Source organism: Lagenorhynchus albirostris, chromosome 14 (genome assembly GCF_949774975.1).
Source record: "Lagenorhynchus albirostris chromosome 14, mLagAlb1.1, whole genome shotgun sequence".
NCBI lineage: Eukaryota > Metazoa > Chordata > Mammalia > Artiodactyla > Delphinidae > Lagenorhynchus > Lagenorhynchus albirostris.
In genome coordinates, this window is record NC_083108.1 from 67,265,960 (window position 1) to 67,290,632 (window position 24,673).

General features: G+C 45.1%; 1 protein-coding gene across 1 annotated transcript in view; it reads left to right on the plus strand.

Annotated features, from left to right (window-relative positions):
- Positions 1 to 24,673, plus strand: part of TTC28 (tetratricopeptide repeat domain 28) — a 405,403-nt gene that overhangs the window by 287,728 nt on the left and 93,002 nt on the right. Inside the window, exons 6-11 of the mRNA XM_060121992.1 lie at positions 8,860 to 10,201; positions 11,471 to 11,994; positions 15,589 to 15,698; positions 17,422 to 17,551; positions 19,657 to 19,875; positions 22,065 to 22,230. Coding sequence (XP_059977975.1) covers positions 8,860 to 10,201; positions 11,471 to 11,994; positions 15,589 to 15,698; positions 17,422 to 17,551; positions 19,657 to 19,875; positions 22,065 to 22,230 — 2,491 coding nt within the window. The remainder of the gene's footprint in view (positions 1 to 8,859; positions 10,202 to 11,470; positions 11,995 to 15,588; positions 15,699 to 17,421; positions 17,552 to 19,656; positions 19,876 to 22,064; positions 22,231 to 24,673) is intronic.

Consider the following 24,673-nt stretch of genomic DNA (forward strand, 5'->3'; position numbering starts at 1 on the left):
GTCAAAAAATTTTAACAGCAAAGATTATAATAGATTTCAGTACGCTTTTTCTACTGTCAAACTTGAATCAAAAACAAATCAACTAATTAGGGCATTAAGATTAAACCTCAATTCACTTAAGCCTATTCTGTGTGAGTCGAAGGTAATTTGGTTCAAGTTTATAGATTTTAGTGGTCTCACTTGATCCAGGGCTAGAATTTAGAACATCCAGAGGTGTGGATGACCCCAAAACCACTCATGAAATAAATGTCTATTAATAGGTATCTCTCTTCTGACACAGAGTTTTTAGGACAGTTTGAAATTGTATGGTTTGACAAGGCTTGGAGTATTGATATTGGAAGGCACATCCATCAGGATGTGTTAGGGTCTGGTGCAGTAACAACAGCCCACAAGTCTTAGTGGCCCAGAACAACAAAGTGGTGTGTTCATGCACAGCCTACCACAGGTTCGTGTAGCCCTCTGGGGCAACTCAGTAATCCAGGCCTGCCATGGCTCCATCTCCCTACAGCAGTGCCATCTGGAACACACAGCTTCCACAGTCAGTGGGGCAGGGGAGGGGAGTGTGGAATATTGTATTCCAGCCCTTCAGTGCTCTGTCTGGAAGTAACATATCACTTCTGCTCACATTTCATGGGGCAAAGCAAGACACTTGGCCATGCCTAACTTCTAATGAGTGGGAAAATAGATACCTGGATGTAGAAGAGAACCAGAGAACAGTGATCATTAGTAAAGTCCATCTCAGAATGGGGAGAAAGGCAGGCCAAGCCAAGTGAGTGGGACGAGAAAGTCAGGCATCCAAGGCAGCGTGGGAGTGAGCAGCAGGGCAAGGGGGCTGCTTCGTGGCTGGCACAGCGCGGGGAGCACGGGGCAGGGATGGCTGGGCTGGACCTGGATCCGGAAAGCTCATAAATGCTGTTTTAATTGGCTTGTTCTTTACACTACAGGCCAGAGGAACCCTCAGAAGGTGCTCCAGGGAGGTGGGACCTGTCCAGTGTCTAGAGGCTCAGCTCAAGGGAGGAGCAGAAGCAGCTATCTCTGCATTTCAGTGATTCTACCCCAGGGCTTGAAACAAAAGAAATGTTTGTTTCATATTGAAACTAACTCCCTGTAACATTCTCAGCATTGTTAACTTATGAGGGTGCCTCCCACCTCTTATTGTGAACCAGAATGAAAACCAGGCATACTTTGCCTTTTCCAAACAGTGACTAATGGCCAGGCTTGGCCAGGCGGGCCCAGCATATTTTTCACTCTGCTCTGGGCTTTGCACCAAGTTCCCTCACAGTGGCCTGGTCACAGCCGTTAAGGATGACTGTGCCTAGCACTTCCTACCTCATCATCCATCTCCAGAGCCCCCTCTGCAGCCACCTTCTTTTTAATAGGTTTAATTATTACTTCCCCTACTTCATGGCACAATTAATCTTCCCCACTGCCTCAGGATTTACAGCCGTACAGGCCCAGGGAATCACTGAGCTGTTCACCTGCAGTCTTGGTTTTTAACTATCCGAGGGAAGGTAGGAAGTGGGGCCATGTATGAAGGCAGTGAAGTATTTGTGAGCTCCAGTGGCTCCAGGCTGGCTTCTTGTCGCCTTCACTCAGCCCAGGCCTTTGGGGCGGTGGCAGGAGGGGACTACAGAGGAGCTGCCTCTGTCTCTGTTCACCCTAAGGGAAGCCTTGAGGGCTGGGGATAGAGTAGCTAGTGCCTCTCTCTTTCTCATTCGACTGCATTTTATTAAGTTTGGTTATAAGATGAATAAGTTCTAGGGATCGAATGTACAGCATGGTGACTATTGTTAATAATGTTGTATTGTAAGAGAGTAGATCTTAAGCATTCTCACCACAAAAAGGTGATGGATGTGTTAATTGACTTGATTGTGGTAATCATTTCACAATGTATATGCATATCAAGTCACATTGTACACATTAAATGTGTATAATTTTATTTGTCAATTATACCTCAGTAAAGCTGGGGGGTGGTAGGACAGGTAGTTTCCAGTGAAATGTGTTTGTGGGAGGGAGAGGTGGCACGTGCAAGGATTTCCTCGGCTTTATTATAGCCACCTCCTCAGGATTGAGACAGAAGGGAAGGGCAGTTGGGATCTGGGACAGAAGTGCCACTGTACTCTCAATGTCACTGAAGACATCCTAAATTGCTGTTGAAGCAAAAGAAGATTACAGGCTCTTAACTTCACTTACCCTTTGGAGGAACAGGAAGAGCCTGGTGGGTTTGGTAGAAAAAGTAGACAGATGTAATTAAGATAAATGAGGGCAGAATAGGCAGATGATGGCCCAAGAGTTCTCTGGAGGTGATGCCCACACCGGCAGTTACATCTGCTTCCTCCCCCTACATTCCAGAGTCTCTTAGGGTTTTCTGGTCTCTAATGTATACCTCTCTGCTCTAGAAAATTTAGCCAGCCCATCGGTCTGTTTTTACATAGCTGCCAGAGGGTTGGTTTGCCATGACAGTATACTAATGTTAATAAAGAAGAAGTAGGTATAAAATCATGGCCACCTTTCACTAGGAGGCATGCCAGCTTCATTACAGAAGGGGAGCAAGTGAAATAGCATGGACTCCTGAGTCAGAAGAACCAGGCTCCTGTATCAGTCCTGCCACTTTGAGCCATATGGGCCTGATTAAGTTCTTGAACCCTATATTGACCTCGCAAGATTGTTTTGAGGAGTGAATGAGATCATCAAGTAGAGAGCCAGGCACAGGTTCTCCGGAAAAGCTTACCTACCAGGAAAATGCTTGTAGCTGAAATCATATGATAAGCAATTTTGGAATGATCTGACATTTAAAAATATCTATACCTTTGCTGTCTTCCACTGGCAAAAATAATGGAGACTCGTCTCCGGGAACATAAATAGTCACCTGAAAATGAGTTAGTTAAGACATCCGGTTGGTTGTATTTATAACAGAGCACTATGCTCTTGTGCCTTTGTAGACATTTGTTTACTAACCAGATCTGTCCCCTCCTCCCCACCCCAAGCTTTGAGATATTTTAAGTACACTGTAGAGAACTCTTATGTGGAAACTTGAGAGGGAGAGAGAGGGTCCAGGGAACCTAGAGATGTCCGGACTTGGAATAATGGGTCCCCAGGAGAAACTGGGGCCCCTTCTGGGGAGGGGGAGGATTGGGAGAAGCAGCTGAGAATATGCAGTGCTGCAGAATATTCTGTGGAGCAGGTTTTCTCAGCTGTTTTTACCATCCCTTCCCACTCTGCCTCTTTGATAGACAAAGTATCACCCTATCTTTTTTTTTTGCGGTACGTGGGCCTCTCACTGTTGTGGCCTCTCCCGTTGCGGAGCACAGGCTCCGGACGCGCAGGCTCAGCGGCCATGGCTCACGGGCCCAGCCGCTGCACGGCATGTGGGATCTTCCCGGACTGGGGCATGAACCCGTGTCCCCTGCATCGGCAGGTGGACTCTCAACCACTGTGCCACCAGGGAAGCCCAATATCACCCTATCTTTAAGATGATTTGAAATTAAAGACAAAACTAAATATCATGACAGTAAACAAATCAGGGCAAAGGGACAAAGCGCTGTGTTGTTCTGTCTACACATGTCCTCCTCCCAGCCTGGAGAAGGATACGTATGGAGTCTGGTATAGCTGTAGAGGCTGGTGACCAGCTGGTTTCTTTTTTTCTACTAAGGTCCCGAAGACGAAAAGTAAACTTAAACGTCCATATTGGGACTTACTTATGAGGGAGTTTCCTGATCCAAAAGGAGCTACAGACCTCTCTGCCTATCTCAATTATTTGATTTAACTTTTTATTATGGAAATTTTCAGACACGTACATATACACACAGAGAAAATAGTATAATGAATCCCCATATGACAACAATCCCCAATTATCAACATTTTGCTAAAATCATTTCATCTATTTTCATAAACACAAACATATACTTACTTTTCCCCTCTGCTGGAGTACTTTTAAAGCAAATAGTAGACACTGTGTTGTTTCATCTGTAAGTAATTCCATAAGTATTCCTAGCAGATGAGAAGTTTTTAAAGTATAGCTACTGTCCTGTGTCACACCTAGTGAGACTAAATACAGTTCCTTTATGTCTTCTGCTTATCTTGAAAGCAGGTGGGCTGGTACAGCTGAAGGTCTGTGGGTCGAGAGTCCTTCTCTCTGCTCTGTCGCTAACTCACTTCCTCTCACTGGGCCAGGGTCATGTCATTTACAAAGTTAGGAGGACTCTTCCAGTTCCCAAAACTTGATATTTCCTTTGAGAATAGCTAGTGATTTGGCTAGAATGTAGCCAAACTCAACCGGTTTAAAAGCAGTGGGAAAGAATAGATGAGCTCTTAAAGCCCCATTTGGATCGTGTACTATTAATAATCAAAATAATAATATTTTAAGTAAATGAGAAGAATGCACGCATCCTTTGTAGAAGTACAAGGAGGCCCTACTTTTAGAGAATTTGCAAGAGAAAAGGCTGCCAGAATTCACTGCTAAGATGCTAACTATTCTAGTTTCAGTAGAGTTCTGTTAGGCTTGTCCTGTTCACACCTGCCTTGATCTTTGCTGGTAATGGTTAACAATAGAGGCAAAATGTATTGAGCACTTACTATGTCCCAGGCACTTGTGCTAGCCTCTCATAAGCATGACTCCTTGGCCCTCACAACAGGTCTTTGCAGTAGCTCTTATTATTCCTATGGCAGTGACCATTCCTGATGCATAGGTGGAGGTTTACTGTGGGGATGGATGTATAAATCCATAAGCATGTGTCATTTCTCTACATGCCCTGTGAGAACTGGGCTTTGTGAGGATCTTCTGCCCCACTAATCTTCATTTAATTCCCCTCCCTGCAGCACGTTGTCACCTAGCATGCCCTCTGACAGGCCCTCTGTAAGTCTTCATCTGAGTGACAGCCCTGGAAAACCAAGCTGTGGTCTCGAAAGGGAAGGAGGATCTGCAGATTATCTCCTCAGCATGTGCAGTCACTCTCCTGGCAGCTCTCAGGGCTGCTTTTATGTTGCTTCAACAAAGAGAAGAGCTGCCAAGAGTGTGTAATGTTCCGTTCAGAATTCTCCAGGCTGGCAGCGGCTGGGACAGAGCAGACACAAGGGCAGAAGAAAAAATTCCCACCTCAGCCGGCCCATCTCCTCTACCCTTGCCTGTGTCTGGAAGTCTTTGTTTTGAGAATCTTCCTATGCTTTAGAGACCCTTGGAAGTGTCAGCTGAGGGGGAAGGTGGGGGCGAAAGGGAGTGTGTGGGCAAACTGGCTGGGGGTCAGATCATTTTGCTGTAACCAGCAGGCAGTTTCTTTCACAAATCATTGAACCCTGGGTAGCCATTATCATCCCAACTGCTCCCTATTAACTAGCCAGACTCTTGAGGCCCTGAGAGCAAGAGAAATGGAATTACTTTTCCTTTGAACGCTCACTCTCTGAATACCGTTCACACTGTGTTTAGGAAGCATGCAATAGTTAGCAAAGCCTATTGATGTACACTACTGTGTTTCTCATACCATTTCTTTGAGATGATTATAACCTGGCCTTATTAATAAGAAAACCAAAAACACCAAAAAGTTTTCAATTAAAAAAGAAAAGAAAACAAAGGCTCTGAGACAGAAACTTAGGGTCTCAAAGATACTCAGCTGAATGAGGTGGGAGCCAGGCTTGTAAAACGGGACTTCTGCCTTAAAGTTCTGTGCCTTTTCCATTATAGTGTGCCTTCCAGATACTTAGCCAGCTTCCTATAGGATGGGGTACAAGTGGGGAGGATGGGGTGCTAGCCAGGTGACCTGTTTCTTTAGCAGTAGGGTGCATACAAAAAACCTGAGCTTCCTCAGTTTCCTTCTCTGAAGGTCCCACACTGCTTGCTTCCTCTTAACACCACCTTAGCAACCAATCAGTGATCATATTGGCTTAAAAATCATTGCAGTGAAATCCGAAAGCTGTGGGAAAAAAAATCAATGTAAAGGCATTGCTAGGGGGGAAAGTGCTCAGAGGGATGTGTGGGCACTCATGCTGCCCTCCCCAGCTCTGGCTCTGTTCATGACTCTGCACTCATGGCGGGTCAGGTATTTTGCCCCTTATTTCTCCTTATGCAGAAGCTGAGGAGAGAGGGAATAAATGATTCATTTCCTCTAAGGATACTTGGAAATTTGAAACCTACAAGTTTTTTCTTTAGATAAAAGCCATTTAGGGATACAGGCCGCATTCAGGTCTTCAGAACTGAAATGTTTCTGTCACTAAGAGGGCTTCCTTCAGGTGATGCTAAGGTAGTGCCTTTTGGCAGCTTAGAGTTTCTAACCTTGAGACAGGCTCTGAAAACCTGACCTTTCCAGCTAGGACGCCAGTGACATCTCCAGTCCTCAGGAATGTTGCTCTAATTAGAGCAGAGTTTCAAAAATTTGAGTAATATTTAACCAGGTGTTGTGCATTCATCATAGAAAAACCATTTAAAACACAGATAAGCAAAATTTCACCGCTCAAAGATCACTACTGTTACCTTTGTAAAAAATGTATGCTGTATGTATAAGTATAAACATGTATGTATATACATACATCCTATTAATGTTTTTATTAAGTGTACTGTTTGTGCCCATATAACCCCTTAATATATGATAATTTTTCCCATGTCAGTATATAAACGTCTATTTCATCGTTTTTTTTTTTACTTCACCATTTTTAATGGCACCATGTTATTCCGTAATATAGAGTACCATGATTTACTTATTTTAAACTATGAAATATTTTACTCATAAAAGAAAATACACAGAAGAATTACCATAGTTTGTTTAATCTCTACCACCTCGAGAATTCCCTTCCCTAGAAGCATATAGTAATTTCAGTAACTAATATTTGAATTTCACGTTATAGTTTACAATGCACTTGCACATACATTATTTCATTTGATCCTCATTACTATCCTCTAAGGTTGGTATCAAGATTATTATTTTCCTCAATTTATAGATGAACTAAAAAAAGCTCAAAGAGGCTAAATGATTTATCCAGTGCCCTAAATCCAGTTAATGTCATACAGATGACCGGACCCAGAGCTCAGCACGACTCCTGGGGCAGGGCAGACCTCCACTGCAGGCAGGGGAGGAAGTCAGGACCGGAGGAGTGGCCCTGGCATGCTCCTCTCTCTCCCACGCCCCGCTCACTTCAGCTTTTATTATGTGTATTGACATTATTTGTTTCATGACCGTCTCCCTTATGACCCTGTGTGCTTTCTGAGGGCAGACACGTGTCTTCATTTCTCTCCCTGTGTGCTGCCCTCCACAAGGCTTAGTACACAATAAATATTCAGTTAATATTTGTTGGGTCAGTGTGTAAGTAAATGAAGGAAGGAAGGAAGGAAGGAAAGGTGTAGAGATAAGCAAATTGCAGAGGCTGGATTTCGATAGCTTGCTTTCTCAGTGCCTCTATTTTCAGTTCAGACATTTTAGCAACCCATCTTGGTGTTTTTGAGTTCTTATACTTCTGCAGGTTTTGGTCACCAGTGCAAAGTTCACACGTTGATGCACAGAAAAGCATGTTCAAAACCAAGGGCGAAGAGAAACCTGTTTGCATACTAGATCCCTCCGCCTTTTCTGTGCCTCCCCATCCCAGCCCCAACTGAAATGAACCAGGCTGTCCTTAAAGGCGCTTCCCAAGTTACTTTTATTATATCCCTCGTTTGGAACTACTTTATATTTATGATATTTATGATATATCCATTTTGAACTGCTTGTAAAAACAACAGCTTAGCTTAGCAGCTATAGCATAGTTTATGAGGGCTGTTTGAAGTGCTGTTATTGTTGCCTGTAAAAGCTAGATAGCAGAATTACAAGAAATTCTGGAACAAAAACCATTCAAATCCTATCACCTAACAAGGCAACTGTTTTTATTTTTGCATAATACCCTCGAGGTCTTGTCCATGTGCACAGATTCATTTTCCTAGTCATTGTGAGGGAGCTTGCAGCATTGTTTTCTGCTTTTTCCACTTAACATTATTGCAAGAACTCTTTTTTCCCCATTTTTCTGCATAGACTTCGTAATTATCTTTTTAATGACTGCATAATCCCCTGATGAGTTGATATACCAAAATGTACTTATAAAATCCCCAAGTTGTTTGCCATTGAAGATTTTCTGATTTTCCACTAATCTATAATGGTGCAGTGAAGATTGTTATGCATACAGCTTTTGCATTTGTTGTATGATTGCCTTAGAAGACATTCCCCTGAGCAGGATTGCAGGGTCTGAGCAGCACGGTGTGTGGTTCTTGCCATGCTGCTCCTCCAAAGGCTGTTCCCGTTTGTGTCCAGCAGTTGATGTGTTTACCAGCTTCAGGGCCACCTCATCAGTATAGGGTATTGTTTAAATTTTTTGTTTGCTAATTTAGTAGAAGTAAAATGGTACTTCAGGGTTGCTTTATTTTGCATTTCTTTGATTATTAAAAGAAATTAACATTTTCCCCTGTGGTTACTCTGTATTTCCTTGGATGTGAGTTGTCTGCTCACTTTTACTATTTTTGCCTATTTCAGTAAATTGGGGTCTTGATTTTTTTTTAATGAAACAAATGAAATCTTTATACACAATAGCTATTGAATTTTTTTGTATAATTCATATATTTTCCAGTATTGTGTTTGCCTTTTAATTTTAGATATATATTTATAGTATAAAACTTATTATTTTTGTAACCAAATCTGTCAGTTTTTTTTTTTATTCCTGTTGCTTTGAAGCTTAGAAAGCTATCCCCCCTCTGGAGAGCTGATAAATATTTAATTCTACCTTCTGTTATTTTAAATTCTTTAATTCATCTGGATTGTATTTGAGTATAAATCGAGTTGCAAATTACATTTTTCTATATTGCTAATCAGTCATTTCAACCCTTTTCTATTGTTTTATTCTCTTTCTCAGGAATCATACACCAGATGAAAGGTGATTATGATACTGCACTGAAACTCCACAAGACCCACCTGTGCATCGCCCAGGAGCTGAGTGATTACGCCGCCCAGGGCCGTGCCTACGGGAATATGGGCAATGCCTACAATGCTCTGGGCATGTACGACCAGGCTGTCAAGTACCACCGGCAGGAGCTGCAGATCTCCATGGAAGTGAATGACCGTGCCTCACAGGCATCCACACACGGGAACCTTGCCGTGGCCTACCAGGCCCTGGGTGCCCACGACCGGGCCCTGCAGCACTATCAGAACCACCTGAACATCGCTCGGGAGCTGCGTGACATCCAGAGCGAGGCCCGGGCCCTCAGCAACCTGGGCAACTTCCACTGCTCTCGAGGGGAGTACGTCCAGGCCGCCCCCTATTATGAACAGTACCTCCGGCTTGCTCCCGAGCTTCAAGACATGGAAGGAGAAGGGAAGGTCTGCCACAATCTTGGCTACGCCCATTACTGCCTTGGAAATTACCAGGAGGCGGTGAAGTACTATGAGCAGGATCTGGCCCTGGCCAAAGACCTTCATGACAAATTGAGCCAAGCAAAAGCCTACTGCAACTTGGGCTTAGCATTCAAGGCTCTGCTGAATTTTAACAAAGCCGAAGAGTGTCAGAAGTACTTACTGTCCCTAGCCCAGTCCCTGAATAACTCCCAGGCTAAATTTCGAGCCCTGGGGAACCTGGGCGATATATTCATCTGTAAAAAAGATATCAGTGGTGCAATAAAATTCTATGAGCAGCAGCTGGGCTTGGCTCACCATGTAAAGGACAGAAGACTGGAGGCCAGTGCATATGCAGCCCTGGGCACCGCATACCGAATGATCCAGAAACACGACAAGGCCTTGGGTTATCACACACAGGAACTGGAGGTATATCAGGAGCTGAGCGACTTGCCGGGAGAGTGCAGAGCTCATGGGCACCTGGCAGCCGTCTACATGGCCCTTGGGAAATACACGATGGCATTCAAGTGTTATGAAGAGCAGCTGGATCTAGGGCAGAAGCTGAAAGATCCGAGTCTAGAAGCTCAGGTCTATGGCAACATGGGCATCACAAAGATGAACATGAATGTGATGGAAGAAGCCATCGGCTACTTCGAGCAGCAGCTGGCCATGCTGCAGCAGCTGAGTGGAAATGAGTCTGTGCTCGACAGGGGCCGGGCCTATGGCAACCTGGGGGATTGCTACGAGGCCCTGGGTGACTATGAGGAAGCTATAAAATACTATGAACAATATTTATCTGTTGCCCAGAGTCTAAATCGCATGCAAGACCAAGCCAAGGCTTACCGGGGCCTGGGAAATGGACACAGGTAAAAATGACAGAGGACAAATGTGGTTGATAAACCTGCGCAAAGAGCAGTTGTGAAAGTAATGGCCACTTAATGTCTGCATGGCAGCTTATTGACTACAAATCATTTCCATGCATACCTCATTTCGTTCCTCCAATAATTCTGTGAAATTAGCAGGGTTTATTTTTACCCTTATGTTATATAGGAAGAAACTAAGGCCCAGAGTTTATGTCCAAGATTACACAGCTTAAAAGGGACAGCTGAGGTTAAACCCAGGGCTCTCTGACTCCAAATGTACTACCTTTTTGACTACATCATAATGAGCAGAATAAAAGAGATAATAGGAATGGGAAAGATGAATGAATAGATCTAACTTATATTTTCTGAACGCCCGTCACATTATATGGATGTGTTCATTAATATAACACCTATACCCACCAATTACCTGGACCCCATTTTGTTGCTTTTAGGGAAAGCCACCTCATAATAGTGGGAGTGAATAAACATATACTGTCATGCTAGCCACCTTGCATAGATATCTTGCTTAATATTTATAGCAATCCCGTATTAGTCTACATTTATTATCATCTGCTATGGGATGTGGGATTTATTAGCATCCAGAAACTGAAGCTCAGGAAAAGGAATTCATGTGTCCTACACAATTGGCTTGGTCTGCCGCCAGAATCCCTGCTCTTCTCACTCTTATCGTGTCATCTCTTAGCAGCACAAAAAGATACACTGTTGGCCAAGGTGGCGCTTTCCTTCTGAACGTGGGCAACCCAAGAAGGTGTCTGTGTCTGCAGAATATACGGCCTCTCCAGATAGGCAGGGGATTAGGGCTCCTGGAGTGGAGGAAGGGCAAGGGTCAGACTAAATCATCACCCACAGAGTGCTCTGAGAAGCTAAGGGTGAAAGATTTATAGCCATTGTAAAGTGATTTCAAAAACATAGTCTAAGCAGTAGTGGAAATTGGGAGGCCCAAAGAACCAAACAGTTCACTTGCTATCATTGTGCCTATTAATATATTTTATGTTTCCTCTGGGGTATATATCCCATTGAATCTCAAGCTCTTGGGAAGGTCACTAAGGGATGACTTTTGAATTGCTTTCCAGATTATGAAATTCCCCTGCATCTCACTCTAAGGGCACATGATAGATTTTAGCTAGAAGAGAAGTTAAGAGCTTCTATAGTAAGTGACAGTGACAAATGCTTTTCATTTTCTCAGGGGCTTTAGCATGTCTGCACCTGCACAAAATAATATCATTGCTTTTCTGTCTACATCCCCCACAGGGCAATGGGGAGCTTGCAGCAAGCCCTTGTGTGCTTTGAAAAGAGGCTCGTGGTTGCCCATGAGCTCGGGGAGGCCTTTAATAAAGCCCAGGCCTATGGAGAGCTGGGAAGTCTGCACAGTCAATTAGGGAATTACGAACAAGCCATTTCCTGCCTTGAACGCCAGCTGAACATTGCTAGAGAGATGAAAGACCGAGCTCTGGAAAGTGATGCTGCCTGTGGCCTGGGGGGCGTTTACCAGCAGATGGGGGAATACGATACAGCCCTGCAGTACCACCAGCTGGATCTGCAGATAGCAGAGGAAACCAACAACCCCACGTGCCAGGGACGGGCCTATGGGAACCTGGGCCTGACCTACGAGTCCCTGGGCACCTTTGAGAGGGCCGTGGTCTATCAAGAACAGCACTTGAGCATCGCTGCACAGATGAACGACTTGGTGGCCAAGACGGTGTCTTATAGTAGCCTTGGAAGGACCCATCATGCTTTGCAGAACTATTCCCAGGCAGTCATGTACTTGCAGGAAGGTAAGTGAAAAGGTCTGTCACGGCTTCTCGGTCTACCCTGAGACGGAGCTCACAGTCTGCTCAGAAGGAGGTGTGCACGGTGTGAGTGGCCACCTCTGCATGGAGTGAGGATCTCAGAGACCACATCATCAGTTCAACTCCAAAACCATGGTGTCCCCCACTGGGTGTTCCTTAGTAGTACAAAGGCTTTCCACTGTCCAGGATGCATTACCCAGCTTGTCTCGCTCTGCTTGCCAGCTGTCCAAGGAGCTGACACCCTCCTTGCTTTTCAGAGCCCTCTACTGAGTAAAAAACACATTCTACACAAGGTCAAGTTAGATCTAATAGTGTACAAGTTAAGGGCCTGAATCAGAGGAAAAATGCGCAGCTGTTCCGGGCCCATTGTCCCTTTAGAAAATAAGCTGTATCAAAGCTGTGTAGAAGTCCATTTCAATGTGGCAGCCGGGGTCTAATCCAGAAGCACCTGTCTGAGGGTCTCTCAAGCCATCAGCCAGGTTTCCTGGTGCTGGTTACCCACCGTGCTGGGCTGGTGCCACGGTAGGCTTATTTCAGGCAGGCCCAGAAAGTGACTGCTTCCCTCCCTCCCCTCTTTTTCACCCCCTCCCCCCACCCCCTCTCCTATCCGGCAGGCTCCATGCAGTTACCTGCGCACAGTCAGGCCTTGGATGCTTCCTTCCTCACCAAGCAGGAGCCCCACAGCAGTGTGTTTGCCCTCCACCCCTTTGGAACCCTCCTCTGGAAAGCACTTCCTCTCACACGGGCACATGGCATCCTGTCATCCTGGGACGGAAAAACAGCAGATACGGTGTTCTTGGCTCACTAGTAAAAGGAAATGGTTGCTGATTTCAAGCAAAAACTGTCATTTATAGTTTCCAAAATTTTTTGGCATACGTAGTTTATCTAATTGGATTTCATTCTCATAGTAACCATGAGAGTTGTATCTTTTTATTCCCATTGGCAGCTAAGTGACCTGAGGCTCAGAGACTCCAGTGGCTTGATCCTGACCATGCAGTCAGTCAGTGTTGGCATGGGGCTCAGCCCAGGTTTCCTGACCTCAGGAACCACACAAGACCTTGTATGCAGTTCTTTCAACCTCCCAAGAACAGAGCAGGGCTGGGGCAGTCATGTCCACGATTACTTCTGATCCCCAGCTGGAAGCTGGGAGAGAGGGAAGCAGCACATGAAGTGGAGAATGGGCCAGGGGCTGATGGTCGCTGTGGTCCTCTGCACAGACCAGGCTTGCTCTGGCCTGCAGGCTGAGAGATTACTGAGAGGCTAGAAGCCACTTCCCAGACATGATTTGGCTCCCACTCAGTGGGAGCTCTGCCTCAATGCATTAAATATGAGAGGTGGCTTTTGGTTTCCTGAAACTAGACTGGTAAAATTCTAACAGACTGGGGGCAATTTTCAATTGAATATGTGAAAACTATTAAATTCAGACCCAGTGTATGACAACCTTTCAACTGTGTTCTTTGGTACTTCCTGAAATGTTATTTTCATGAAGCAGCTGCTTTGCCTGAGATACTGTAACATAATTCTATACTTATGGAAAACTCTATTTTTACTGTTGTAATTTTAAGTCTTGCAGAGATCTAAATTCTTATCGTGCCATCTCCACAGTGTCTTTTTCGTGGATGTGCTCTACCAGAGAGTCTGGTGTACCTCGTGGACCTGACCAGATGCCTCTTCGCATAAGTTGTTTCAGGTGCAGGACACCTGGGAGGCCCTTTCTGAGTGCTCTGAGTTGGGTCTGCAGCCTCTTGAAGTGAGGGGACAGTTCAGTTGGAAACCACTTCGGTACTCTGTCTCCCTCCTGGCTTTCAGACAGGCCTGTGTACTAGCATCCCCCTGCCCACATGCAGTAGAATCTCACAGGCAGGCCTGGTCAGAGCCTTTGGAACAAGCTCTCTACGTGATTTGTATGGTTACCCGTGATAAAAACCACTGGTCTCATCCAGCTTCTTTTCTTTTTGCAACTGAAGAAAGGGAGGCTGGAGCAATTTGGTGACTTACCTGGAGTCATGTAACTAGTTTCTGGCAAACTAGGCTCCAGGAGGGCTGGATAGGTGGGTCAGATTCCTAAGAGGCAGAAGCAGGTAGAAACTGGGGAAGGACAGATACCATGTCTGTCCAGTGGGCTTTTAGCTCTTCATTGTTGAACTTTTGATTATGGGCCAGGGAGTGTCCTACACGCCGGGGATCTAGCAGGGAGCAAAGTCAAGTCCCGCCTTGCACAGAACATACCTTCTGGAGGAGCTGCCTCAATGACTTTGACTTCCAACTCAGAGGCCCAGGCCTAGCAGGGAGAGCTATATTGCTGAATGAATATGGTTAGCTTGTTGAAGGTTAAAACAACTGGTCTCCTCCTGGTTTTCACCCAAGAACCATTTCTTTTATTTCTGTTCCTACTCTATGAAGTATTTTAAAATGTAAATAATTTGCAAATACATATTGTTTTTGTTACCCTGTGACATGATTTAAATTTAAACTGCTGTTTCTAAGTTTTCTGAGTTATGTGCATTTTGAGATGCATGATATTTTATGAGTTTGAACCCGAGTATCACTTTTATTAGCCTCTCAACTGACTCAGTTCCTTTTCGAAAGTCTGAAATTGTGTGGGCCCAGCATGCTCAGAGACAGGTTCCCATGCACCCTGAATTAGATTAGAAAGAAGAAGTCCTTCCTTGGTGTGTGCAGTTGTAGTGTGGGAGCTTTCCTGCTGTCTCTGCACGAGCTAACTCCTATGTACAGAGAGCAGGATAATGAGGGCAAAGTGATGCCGAGAACTGCTTAGTGGCCAATACAATAAATGGTTGCCTTCAGATTTGACTCCCACAAAGCTCTGGAGGTTGCTGATGTCCTGAAATCCAGAAGCTTCCTGTGAGTAAGTGACCCAAACTGCAGGTGCCTATCTGAAGGCCATTAGAATGAGAACAATCTCATTTAAAGCTTTCAACTCATAATAGCTCTTGCTCTGCAACCCCACTGAGGCACATCAAAGGCTCAGCCTTAAAGGAAAGGCAGATTGGATGCGAAATGCCTCAGCGGCCTCAGTAACAGAAGGCAGGGTCAGGCGGTGTGAGCATTCTGCTTCCAGGAGGACATCTGATGTGTCTCTCGTCAACACTGATTGGATGCTGTGCACATGTGATAGGAAAGAGTAGTAGCTGGGCTTCTGTACTTGACTATGGAACTTTCAAGAAAGACTTTTGCCAGCCAGAGAATTGGGTTAGGTAAACTTATAGGCCAGGAGTTTTCATTTGCAAAGCTAGGGATTTCACAGCTGGGAGGGCTGCCAGTTAGGTTCCATTTGTTTCAGTGTTTCTGCCTGCCCTGCAAACCTGTCTCCTGCTGATAGCCATCACCTGAGCTCTTGCTGGGGCAACTTGGAGTGACCTGGAAAGGTCACTACCAACACAGAATTTGAAAAAAATGCTTACTCTGCCCTGGCTGATTCTGCTTTTGTCCTGCATTTTAACTAGCTGCGTTGCTAACACTCTTCATATACACCTGAGCCAGAGTTATGCTCCAGAACTCCTTGGCAGGATGGAATTGTCTTTTATGTGTCCTCAAAATTTCTCTGTCTGAATTCAGGTTTAAGGTTAGCAGAGCAGCTGGGCCGAAGAGAAGATGAAGCCAAAATTCGCCATGGTCTTGGCCTCTCCCTTTGGGCGAGTGGGAACCTGGAGGAAGCCCAACATCAGGTGAGCAGGAGAACCCTGTCCTGAGTGGATTTTGTTTCTAGAAGCATGGAAGACCTTGGGATTACTATCCTAGTAGTGATGACGTTTGCTAGAGGGTGTTGACCTGTGCTCTTGGGTTTGACATACAAGATTTCCAGCCTGTATCAGCCCAGAAGTGTTGAACCATAGTAAAGACTCTTACTCACTTGTATGACAGATTTCTCAATAATTTCTTTGGAATTCTTGTATTATGGGCTATTGTTCCTCATTAAACCTTAATATGAAATTATATACATTTTATGACAGAAGTAAATAATCCAAGAATTCATAATTATTGGATTTATTGTCTTTGTGGGTTTCTAGTTATATCACTAGTTGCTTCTCTCCCCTCTTCCTCTCCCTCCCTTCTCTCTCTCTCTCTCTCTCTCTCTCTCTCTCTCTCTCTCTCTCTCTCTCACACACACACACACACACACACACACACACACAAAGTTCATGTTTCTGCGTGCACACAAATAGTTGAAGAGAAACCTGCTCTGTGCCGGCTCTGCAAATTAGAAAGATCCCTGGAATTATGGGTTCCTCTGTCAGGTTGGAGGAATTGTGAGATGGCATCTAAAATCACACTCTCAACTGCTTAGGCAGCGCTTGCTGTGGAGGGTGCTGTGCTAGCAAAGGGGGCCAGGGATTGGTGAGCCCAGGCTCCCGTCGTAGGTGCTCACAGGGAGTGAGGACATGATATGCTTGAACTTGTGCCACAGCATCCTGGGATGTTATGACGTTTTACAATTTAAAGAATTAATTCTCTAGTTTTCTGGTTTCAAAAATTAAAGTTTGTACTGATATAGTGCTTTATAGTTTTCAAAGTACTTTCACTGACTGGATTTATTCCTTAATAACCCTGTGAGGTAGAGTGATAACCATCCCTTTACAGAGAAAAACTGAGGTTCCGAATCTTACCAAAAGTCACCCAGCAAATTAGTGGCAGGGTTGGGAATACATTCCTCTCTCCTAGTCTAAGTCCCTTAGCCTTAGAATTCTATTCTTTAAATTTGCATGAATTAAAAATTTGATACTGTTTCCACATATAAATATCAGAGAAAGGCCTTGTCCCATTGACCTTGTGGTCCCCTTAGAGCAGCAGGACAGTGTCTCCTTAGGAGTGTCGTGTGTCTGGTCCCAGGGTGTGCCTGTGAGTGGATGTGGCTCCCTGCAGCACTGCTGTGCAGAGCAGCATCTGGTTCAGCTGAACTGCCTGCAAGAAGCCTTCCTCCTGAGAGCGCGGCTGCCGTCAGGGTTTCCCCCCAGCCTCAGGCGTCTCCTGCCTGGCTCCCCCTCACCTGCTCCAGTTCCAGCCCTTCTGTACTGTGAGGCGTTGGGGTGGTGAATTACTTGATGACAAGAGGAGAGGCTTTTCGTTTGTTTTAATCAAAATCAGCACTTGATCGCGTTCATAGCTGATTTTTTTCCACAAGTTTCAGACTATGAGTCTATAACCCCTGTCTTTTAGATCCCCTTGTCTGTCAAAAATTGATTACACAAACTATAATTTACTGAGTAGGATCTAATTGATGCCTTTTCAGGTCCACAAAGACCTACCTGGAAAAAAAGATTCATCCTTTCAAATCTCTTAAAACAATTTTTCTGTTGTGTACCAAGATGTGAGCAAAAATTGTCCCTAGTCGGTGAACGGCTAGACAGTGGTTTCTGGAAAACAGATAACGTTCTTTTCCCCTCCTTGCAGCTCTATAGAGCATCAGCCTTGTTTGAAACGATCCGACACGAGGTGCAGCTGAGCACGGACTACAAGCTCTCCCTCTTTGACCTGCAGACATCCTCCTACCAGGCCTTGCAGCGAGTACTCGTCAGCCTCGGTGAGAGCAGCAGGGGTTCCCACCTTGTGTGCGTGCACCCCTGTGTCTGAGTCGTTTAGTGAGTGCTGTGATGAAATATGATTTGTTGTCACAGCAGACTGAAGCCACAACCACAGCGCAGCCATTGAACATTCGTTCATTCAAGCAACGAATATTTGTGTGTGCCTAGTGCCAGTCAAGAAGTCCCAGTTCCTGACCTCTAGAAGCTCTTAGCCTATCAGGAGACAGAAGTCGGGAGCCCAGGAGGGTGTGATTGGCACTAGAGTAAAAGGGACTCGGGTGCTGTGGGAACGAAGTGGCTTGGCAGACAGACCAGGAGCCAGAGAAGGTGTCCTGGAGACAGGGATGCTTGAAGCAGGTGCTCCCACCAGGTTCCCTCTGAGAACCTGAGAAGACACTGGTCTCTTCCTGTTTTACTGCCACACATCTTTTAATGTTGCTGTCTAATAAATGTTTGTACTGTCTGCCGCCAAGGCTGTGACATAGTCAGTGACAACGCTCCCAGGCCTGTGGGCTGCATTGCACTGGGACAGTATCCACCTTCCCTTACCCGGGCCTTAACTGTTTCAGCCACCCTATTCCAGCAACCCCGTCCTCTCCCTCTCCTCAAGCCTGTCCATCTCTGCAGACCATTTTCCCCAACCCAGAACTTGGGTTAAGGAGGTATTCATTGGAATTAACAATGTCTTTGAAGTTGGATGTTGAGGCCTTATCAATAAACTGTCCTTTGCTTTATGGGTATGAATACTCAAATTTCCCCTTGAAAAATGTATCTATTAACTGTGCTCATTGCCTGCGATTACAGTTTATTATCTACTATAATCACAGTGTTAAGTCTGTCTAGCACTTTGGGGCCAATTTTCCAATGTGTACAGAAATCGTCCCTGCTGTTCCAGTTAATAACTTAATAGGGTAAAAGAAGACATTTGCACATACATACAAATCCCCGCTTTCTACTGATACTCAGACTGTAGGAAGCAGGGCATCCTTGAAGGGCTTTGGGGCTGCAGCATCTGGTCTCCTGCCTCTGCCTGCCCTCTCTTTGGACCTTAGTTCTAGCAACTCTTCCATTTGTATATTTATGATGTAAGCAGATCCTTTGCATTGTGTTCCTTCTAATAATCCTAACTTGAAAGGATGTTGCTTTATCTTTTGTGCTCTCATATTTGAGCATTAGCTTTTAAACTAGATTACAGACTAGTTTCTTAGATGAAGTGGGATTGGAGGTTGGATCCAAAGACTGAGGAAAAGCTTGAAAGAGAGAAGCAGTTTCATAGGATTAGAGACCTCAGAGGTTTGAACCCTTTGCCCATGGGAATGAGAAGAGACGAGAAGCAAGTGTGTGGGAGCCCAGAATGGAATGAGGTATCAGCTCTAGTGATTATAATGTCACTTGTTATATATACTGTGCTTTGAATAATGCCTACCACCCACCTCCACATATAGGGCCTCGTTTAGTCTTTGAGGTAGGCGAGACAGCTATTGGGATTCCTTGTTTTCAGTAAACAGGGGAAAGGCACACTGAGCAGATGGACCAGCATGTGTGAGGGCACAGAGGTATAATTTGGTGGAAAAGTGGAAACAGGGCTGGGCAATGTGATGCACAGAGGGGCTGCATCGAGGAGAAATAGAAAGGTGGTCAAGAGCCATGTCCTAGAGGGCTCATCTGCCAAGGCCAAATCAGAATCCAAGCTGAGCAAGGAAGTGAGAGGGTAACCAGAGCGCAGAACATCAGGTCCAAAGAGCCAAGTGAATGGGGTCAGAAGCCAGGAGGCCGGGGAGTAACTCAGGATGTGGGGGGAGGGTGGGCAGGGCTGAGGATGGCTGCTCTGAACAGTCAGCTTTCCTGTGGTGTGGCTGCCAGACAGGGAAGCCTGGTGGCTTACGGTGGGGTGGAATCTGAAAATGTGGGGTTTGAGTAGAGTGGTCACTGCACCTGTCATCTGAGGCAGGGGGTTGAATTTGAAACAGTCTCATTGAGAGTCTGCCACACGTTGGCGTGGAGAGGCAGTGGGGTTTCTGCCTGCCCGGGGTCTCTGTACCTGATAACCCTCTCTGATAATCATACTCCCCGTGGACTCCCAGCCTATCCCTTTGTCTCCTAGGCCATCATGATGAAGCCCTGGCCGTGGCAGAAAGAGGACGGACAAGGGCGTTTGCAGATCTCCTGGTAGAACGGCAGACAGGACAGCAGGACTCCGACCCCTACTCCCCAGTCACTATTGATCAGATCTTAGAGATGGTTAATGGCCAGAGGGGACTAGTGCTTTACTATTCCCTGGCTGCAGGCTACCTGTACAGCTGGCTGCTTGCTCCTGGGGCAGGTAAGATCTCTTTCTGTGGGAACAGGGCAATTAAGACACTAGGTTGTGAAAGTCTAGTGAATAGAGGTGGGAGAGGTGCATTACCATAGATCAGATCAAGGAGCTAATGTCGGCTTTCAGCAAATCTTCCGCCACGGTGGTAGTCCGTGGTGGGGCATTCAATTAATAAGACAGCCCAGCTTTCTCATTCCCCCAAGAAATCACGGCTCCTCGCTGGTGAATGTGGAAGCATTTATCAAGGACGACTAAGAGCAGGAGGATTAATTTCACCAGCAGCCCTATTTTTAGGCAGCTGTTGTTCATTAGCTAATAAAGTAATAAGTCCGAATGAGTTCTTTCTAGATATGATTTAATAATTGTGACCCTTTGTCATGGTACAGTTAAAGAGACTAAAATGATAATGGCAACTCTGTCACAGTATATAAATGAAGTCTTATGCTTGAAATTTCTGAGTTTAGCAAAACCCATTTTTAACCAGTTCATTTGTAAATCTATTTCAGAAGTAAAAATCCCCTTTGATTAAATCAGGATTAAATGTTCAGGCTTTAACAGTTTCACTAAGTACAGAACCACTAATTAGCTGTTAGGGCCATATTTTTTGCATAACAAAATGCTGATGGTTTTACCATGCTGGAGACACAGCAGATCCAATTAGAGTTTATTGACTGGGGAAGTGGATCTTATAATTGGGAATCTTGAAGAATGGGCTTCTTGAATATGTGTAAGCCAATTTCAAAAAGTTCAACTGCCAAGGAGAACTGACAAGATTTTCTTGATTACGTTTCTGTCCCTTTGATTTAAAAAGAAAATGATGGCTGGATGACAGATCTGAGATGCTTCCTGGGTTCTGATTACATTCTGAGAATGCCTGTATGGTCTATGCTTCAGCCTCACTTTTTTTTTTTTTTTTGTGGTACGCGGGCCTCTCACTGCTGTGGCTTCTCCCGTTGCGGAGCACAGGCTCCGGATGCACAGGCTCAGCGGCCATGGCTCACGGGCCCAGCCGCTCCGCGGCATGTGGGATCCTCCCGGACCAGGGCACGAACCTGTGTCCCCTGCATCAGCAGGCGGACTCTCAACCACTGTGCCACCAGGGAAGCCCCAGCCTCACTTTTTATAATTTTACCCTTAATTCCATGTTTTTTATGGGCTTTCCATAAAGAACATTCTTGCCTCTGACCTTTTTATGCTAAAGGTTTTAAGTTGTGGTGTTCATGATGACTTGGTGAGCGTCGTGCACTGTGGGATGAATCCCTGTGTATCCCAGCCCCCCGGAGGGCCCTGACGCTCAGGAGGACACAGCTGATGATGGAGGCATTGAGCTCTTTCTCTTGGTGGTTGTTATGTTTTGGGAACATGATTTGACAGGTGGTATATCCAAATCCCTGTAACAATGAGCCATGTATAATGAGGTTTCTATTGTTTCTCTTTCCATTTCTCTTTGCTCTTAATGAGACTCTGAAGCTTTCACCAGGGCTTTAATCCAATCAGAGAGGACCAGCATTTTCCAGGGCTGACATACCTCATCACCATTTGAGAATATGTCCTGTGTTTATTGCTAGAAAACCACTACAGATTGCCTCAGTTTCATACAGCTATCATTTTTTGCTCCTTTAATCCATTAATGACCATTGACCAGTTGGTCTTATTTAAAGATGGTTTAAAATTTTTTTATCTGACCTTTACACTACATATTTATTTTGATTTGCTTTTGTGAAACGAAAGGTCTTTGAGTAACACAGTTTCCATTTGGCTAGCTATATTTTTTGTCAGGAGTTCAGTTTCTGAGGAGAATGCACCATGGCATGCTCGTGCACTATTCCTGAAAGGAAACTTTCCCTGTTTGGTGCTTCTGAGAAGCATCTATTTTGAAATACGTGAACTGATGTGAACTAATCATCATTCCAGGAGCTTCTGAATATATGTCGTCAAAATCAAAAGCCCTGTCTTGAATTCCCTGTTTTCAAGCACCAAACCTTCTGGTGAAAGCTGTAAAAAGCGTAGTGACCAGGCTTCTGAAAGCCCTCTTGACACCTTGGATTTCAGGATTTCTTCACATGGTTTGGAGGACAGCATGCTTGTCAAAGAGGTCACATAGCATCGACCTTGCTGCCCACTGTCCTCCGCCTTCCCTTCCCCCACCCCAATCATGTATAATGTTGGCTGTGCCTGTGCCTGTCTTGTTTCAGGGATTCTGAAGTTTCACGAACACTACCTGGGAGACAACACGGTGGAAAACTCCAGTGACTTCCAGGCTGGCAGCAGCACAGCCCTTCCAACAGCCACCAGCTCGGCCCTAGAGCAGCACATCGCCAGCGTCCGGGAGGCCCTGGGTGTGGAATCTTACTACTCAAGGCAAGTAGTGCGGTGCTCCCAATCCCACCTTCAGATATAATCTCAGGGCTTTTCGTTTGTTTTCTCTTTTGTAAACGTCCTACTTGAGCTAATGGAAGAAATCTTCTAGAATTCACACATTGTGCTCAGTCTATTCACAGTTGCTGCAGCAGAAACAAATACATGTCTCTGGAGTGCAAACCCCTCAGCAGGATGTCTGTATTATTTTTGGTAATTTCCTTTCAGACAAGGAAGGGCCTTATCAGACATGCCCATTTTCTAAGATGGGTTTGTAGAATGTTTAAACATAAACACGACTTCGAATTTAACATATTAGCTAATTAAAATTGAGATGCTTTTTTGGTTATAAACAGATTCATGATGAGTTTGTTTGTACTATAGCTGAACGCCTGTTTGAGAATGTATTACCAGTGACAGGAGCTGTGCGTTGAGGGGCTGAGGTGAAGGAAGTTGAACTCCCAATATCGAGGATGGGGAGGAAAATTGCTTTTTTGCAAATATTTTAAAAGTTATATACTCATGGAAATGTCTTATCGTGATTGGCTATTTTATATATAGAAAATAATTTACACAAGGACCCTGCTTCTGGGAAAATGGAAAGAAGAGAGTCCCTTAGAGCTGGGTCATAGCCAGATTTCCCAGGCATCTCAGTCCCCCATCCTGTGATTAACAAATGTTGAGAAGATTCGTGTCAGAAAATCTGCTGTGTGAACTGGTGTCAGGTCCCAAGGACATCTGCTTTTCTCTTGAATGATTTCTTTTGTAATCATGAAAATCCTAAGATATCGCTGTGATTTCTTTAGAGATGCTTAACTCAGACTCCCCGAGTGTGTGGTAGTCATTGCCAGCAGCTGGATTGATCTTTGGGTGTTTATGAAGTCTAAGATAAGCTCTTAGATGAAAAGTAACCATTTGATAATGGAATGTCAAGGCAGGAAGGGGCTCTGGTGGTCATCTAGGCCAACTCCTTATTCGGCACCGAAATGGGACTTGCCGACAGTGAGTGTCAGAGCTGGGATCAAAACAATCTAGATCTCACCCAGACTCCCGGGCCGGTGCTTGTTCTGCTTTTAATTATCAAAATTAATATCATACTTGAGACAATAGCCAAAGCATGTAAGAATGTCATCTCTAGCTTCTGTTTTTATGAAGCATGAACAGGCGTCAGCCACATGCACACACTGTTGTCCTATTTCTCCCACGGCTGCCGTGCGTCCTGGAGCATCCCTATCCTTAACACTGGGTAATGGTGTGGTGTTCACAGGGGCTTCACAGTGTGGGAACCCCACGAACTTGGAAAGTAAGGCTACTCCCTGAGATTTAATTATAAATGACCATAAAATAGGTTAGGCCAGGGGTACACAGAACTGCTTCAGCAGACAGAAAGGCGCTTAGGCTAGTCTGACTAATCTGTAACCCGATCAAAGGTATTGCATATCCAAAGCGAGTGTTAGAGGGGAGGGGATGGCCAGCAGTAGAAACACAAAAAAAGGGAGCAAAAGCAGGGCAGACTGTAGCAGTGCCCATTTCTGACACTGTGAAAAGGGGGAGAGAATCTTGGCTAAGGGACTCCAAGTCCCATTGGAAGGCTGTTCTTGTGGTGGACTTTGCTGTCATTATGCTCTCATCCTTCCTGCCTTCCCTCCCTTATACAAATATTTGAGTGTCTGCTATATGCTGTGTCTACTAGAGATGGGGGAAAGAGTGATGAATGAGGCAGGAATAGCTCCTGCTCTCAGGGAACTGAAAGAAAGTAGACACAGAGCATATACAGTCTTGTAATGAAAATCATTGTAAGTATTTAAATGAAAATGCAGGGCGTAGTGAAAATGTATAAGCAGGGGTGGGGAAACCTATACTGGAAGTTGGGGAGGCTTCCTTGAGGAGGGGGTTTTTGAGCTGAGCTCAGAAGGATGATGAGAAATAAAGTAAATGACGGCCACCCCAGGCAGGATGTGCAAGGTCTGCAGGAGGAGACCTCTCAGGCTATCCCCCTCCCTTCCCTTGTTCAGGCCTCTGCTTTCTGGTTATCATTTGGTTTCTCATGACATATACTTGCAGATATAAAATGTACCTAACAAACTGGCATTCTGGTTTGTACCACTCTGCGACCTTGGTTAATGAAAATGAGCTCCCAAGAGGCAAAGCCTCTTTGAGCACATTAACAACAGCAGGTTTTCAAGCTTGTAAGGCCACAGTCCAGAGCTTGAACTGAGATGACATTGTGAAGGGACCCGGGTGCGCGATACCTGCCATCTGAAACCCTGCCCGTGTAGAGGTGCGCTTCTCCCTTACTGCAGCGTGGTGGCCACAGCCAGGGCATTGCAGTCCACACAAACCACTGCGAGGGCTCAGTCTGTGTGAAAATACAGATTTCTCTTGATCCCAATTTTCATGTACCTAGGTTAAAATTCATCATGAGAAGGAAGGGGGTTACCCTTTG